At 35.9% G+C, this 3,612-nt stretch overlaps 1 protein-coding gene across 1 annotated transcript; it reads right to left on the bottom strand.

Annotated features, from left to right (window-relative positions):
- Positions 1 to 220: 220 nt before the first annotated feature.
- Positions 221 to 3,302, bottom strand: Rpn7 (regulatory particle non-ATPase 7). The gene is given in 6 exon segments (NM_001312750.1): positions 221 to 490; positions 1,209 to 1,384; positions 1,990 to 2,174; positions 2,306 to 2,465; positions 2,661 to 2,835; positions 2,915 to 3,302. Coding segments are annotated over 6 exon segments (1,149 nt in total). The 5' UTR covers positions 3,193 to 3,302; the 3' UTR covers positions 221 to 315.
- Between the last annotated feature and the right edge of the window lie 310 nt (positions 3,303 to 3,612).

Genomic DNA, 3,612 nt, shown 5'->3' with positions numbered 1-3,612 from the left:
AAAAAACAATTATACTAATAATTCTTTTCTTTTTTGTTATCCATTTGCCTTACCTTCCCTTTTATTTTGACATTTTTCGCACATAATAATGTTAATAAAACGTTATAGCGTATAACGCTATAACTACACTTTTCAAATGAAACAGAGTTAAGAACATTAGAACATTCTGGAATATTGAAGGGTTGATTGCAAAACAAAAGGGGTGAAAATTATAAAACAGTTTAATTTCAGTATCATTTAATTCATAAAAATTACAATATTTAGCGAATCAAATATCGACACAAAGATGCTAAATGAGAACAATTCGCTCTTCGTTTAAAAGTTGATAACGCTTGCTAGTTTCTTGACTCTATTGAGCAGCAGATCGCCCTCTCGGATGGTTGCCTGGTAGAGGTGTGAGCGGTCGGCGTCAGCGCCGCGCCCCGCACCCGTCACCACACACCCCGCAACCGCGTCAATACGACACTGCAGACGACCCGCTGCCGTGAACCTAATACATACAAACCATACGGTTGAATCATGTTGCAACCGATTAAAACCACTAATTACTACTTTACCGTGAGTTTCCGAGACCAAAATCTCCATTTAAGAGGTATTAATATATTTGTTTTGTTAAAGATACATACAGAGATTTTGGTCTCTAAAACCCACTCAGACGTTAATAAACCAGACACTTTTCCAATTAATAAGCCACTTATTGCCGTATTCTGTCCTTAATAAGCCAAGTCTAGATAAGATCTAGATTATCTACAGTTAGGATATTAAAGTGACCATTAATCAACTCTTGTATGTAATTCCACATTTAATAGAAAAAAGGTTTCATTACTAAGTACTAAGTAGTAGTCTCAGGACAATGTAAAAAAAGTAAGTGAAATCTAGTAAGTAATTTTTTAAAGTAGTCCTGCCCACCTTTAGTATCGAGAGAAGAAGAAAATATTGTAATACAGGAATGGCACAACTCTGCATCCAATTTCCTCCACTAGAAAGCCTGTTTTATGTTAATTCTCTATAATACCGTGTTTACATTATACCAGTACAGTAGGAAAGTAGTGGCATGTTCATAAAACCTCACTGGCGCCAGTTAACACTAACTTTGTATGCTATTGCTAATTTTAAGTGCTACTATCCTACTGTACTAGTATAATGCAAAAAAAGCATAAATTTTTAACTAATTAATTAGTTAAGTATTCATTTTAACTATCACTTACGTAGAAATTTCCTCTTCCACAAACTCTCTGGTGACACCGAATGTATCAGCGATGTTGTCCAGGCTGAGTGAGCGGTAAGCGCGCAGCAGCTGCACGTAAGCCTTGATGCGAGCCTCACGCACGTAATGTTGGTAGTGGGGCCGGAACACCGGGTCCACACAGATCTGTGTCTCCACCTGGAACACACGAAATAAACAATAATATATCAGTTAGAATAACATTTATGACGAACAAACCTTGGTGGGAAGGGAAAGAGGACTAAACTAAGCCTCCGGGATGCACACTCATCAGACGAAACGAGGAATTGCTTCCACTTCACGCCTGTCTTCTGTGTGGTCGTGGTATTTCACCGGGTGAGCCGGGCCAATTCGTGCGAAGATGTTAAAGCGGGCTCTACCACTGTTAAAATTTTCATTCTATCTATATTATTAGTTAAAACAACACCACTGTTACAAACCATCAACGCCAATCCATTTGTAGATATCAGTGCATATATGACTATGGCCTAATCACCCTTAACTTAGGGTTGGCTCCGAGCCCCTCCGGGGAGACGTTTAGTGAGCTGATAATGAGTGCATATAACTAGACATGGTTAGTTATAAAGTCTTTACTGTTGTGATAACAGGCTTTGACTATATTTTCATATGGGTTAGGATTAAAAAATAGCTTTAAATGTTTAAATAAACTATAAATAATGTGGTACTTATAGAAATATGGCAATCAACATGGAAAGATATCACACTTATCCATGTTCGATGGTATATATAAATTTGTGACTTACCCAGGCAAGACTTTTCAAAAAGTCAGCGTAACGACACTCATGTAGAGATTCCACAAGTTCCCGAAGCTCAGGGAACCTGGACCTCAAAGCCTGCACTGCAGCTCCTTGTCTACGGAGTGCTGCCTGAAGAGCATGTCTCTCCAATGCCAAGGCACAGGCAAGGACACAGTACTGAATAATTGTACCTGAAAATAAAAAAAAATTATTGATATAGATATTATAAACAGTAAATTATTTTCCAATAAATGTACCATTGTGATGCATAAATATTGTTAGTGTTACTCAACCTGTTTTCAAGTAACCAAAGTTTTCTTACCAAAATCAACCAACTCGTATGATTCGAATGTAGACACACAGTCAATAAACAATTCAGCTGCACGACTGTAGTCTCTCACTGCAAGGCAGTAAATTGCTTCATATGCCTTCAGCTTGTTCCTTGATCGCCAATCTCCACCTTTGTCTACTAATTCATGTGCCTAGAAATTAAAAAATATAAATATCAAACATACACAGAGACAGTTTAATTTTCATCAAGACTTGTTTATTTTGTTGTTTTTATGAAGTCTCTTCAACTAAAAAGCTAACATCCCATAATTTTGTGATGAACAACTTATGCCTAGTTCCAACTGTTCCTTATCTATTTGCTAGTTAAATAGTTTATATGTTTATACCTTGTTTATAGCTTTTCCCATATCTTTAACATTACAACCATGGAAGTAAGCAATCCTGAATAAAGCGAAAATGGCATCTAATCTTCTGTTAGTAGTCAAAGTGGAGTCTTCATACTTAGTTGTCGCCAGTGCTGTCGCGGCTTCTTTATCTCCGATAGAACACAAGTAGTCCAATCTGTAACAAAGAAGTTTAACTCAAATTGCTCAATTTCATAAAAGGAAATAGCATAACATTGATCATTCTATGTTATTACCGATCTTGCCATACTGGAGTTTCCGAATCATCTTCTTGGAATTTTGACAGCCTACTAAGATTCTCTTTTGCCATCTCATCATACAAATTTTGGTCCAATTTCCATCCCAAATCTGTACATACTTCTTTGTAATATGGAGCCATATTACCCGCTTTAATGCCTTCAAACAACTGTTCTTTTAACTGGGGATTATCTTTAAATTGTGGCAAAGAAAGTTTAAATTTTATGCCCGCAAGAGCCATATACTCCGGGGTTTTGCCCTCTGCAGACAGTTCCATTGTTAGTTATAATATTGCAAATGCAAAACTTTGTCAATTTAAGTAAGGGATCTTCAATTTTATGTTTTAAAAAAACTGTTAAAATTAAAAACGCAACACAAATAGACGAATTAGACAAATTATGAATTTCTCTGAAAACACCAAACGAATTGAAATGAATGTCAAAAATTTACATTGTCATTCAATTTCATCAGTCATAAAAGGCAAAGACATTTTTGGGCATGGGCATTGGGCATTTAATTTTCTATAACACTGTTTAATATTATTTAATGTAATCCAAGCAAAAAAACTTATCAGACAGAAAATAATGGATAGAGAGTAATTAAAAAAAAATTGAAGTTACCAATTAATAAAAGCTAGAAAGCAATTCATGGTTTCACTTTGCTAGGGATTTTCGCATATCGCGTTGACAATGACACT

The sequence above is a fragment of the Papilio xuthus genome, unplaced genomic scaffold (assembly GCF_000836235.2).
Source record: "Papilio xuthus unplaced genomic scaffold, Pxut_1.1 DF824655.1, whole genome shotgun sequence".
In the NCBI taxonomy this organism is placed as follows: domain Eukaryota; kingdom Metazoa; phylum Arthropoda; class Insecta; order Lepidoptera; family Papilionidae; genus Papilio; species Papilio xuthus.
Note: the sequence above shows the minus strand (reverse complement) of the source record. Positions and strands in the feature narration are given on the sequence as shown.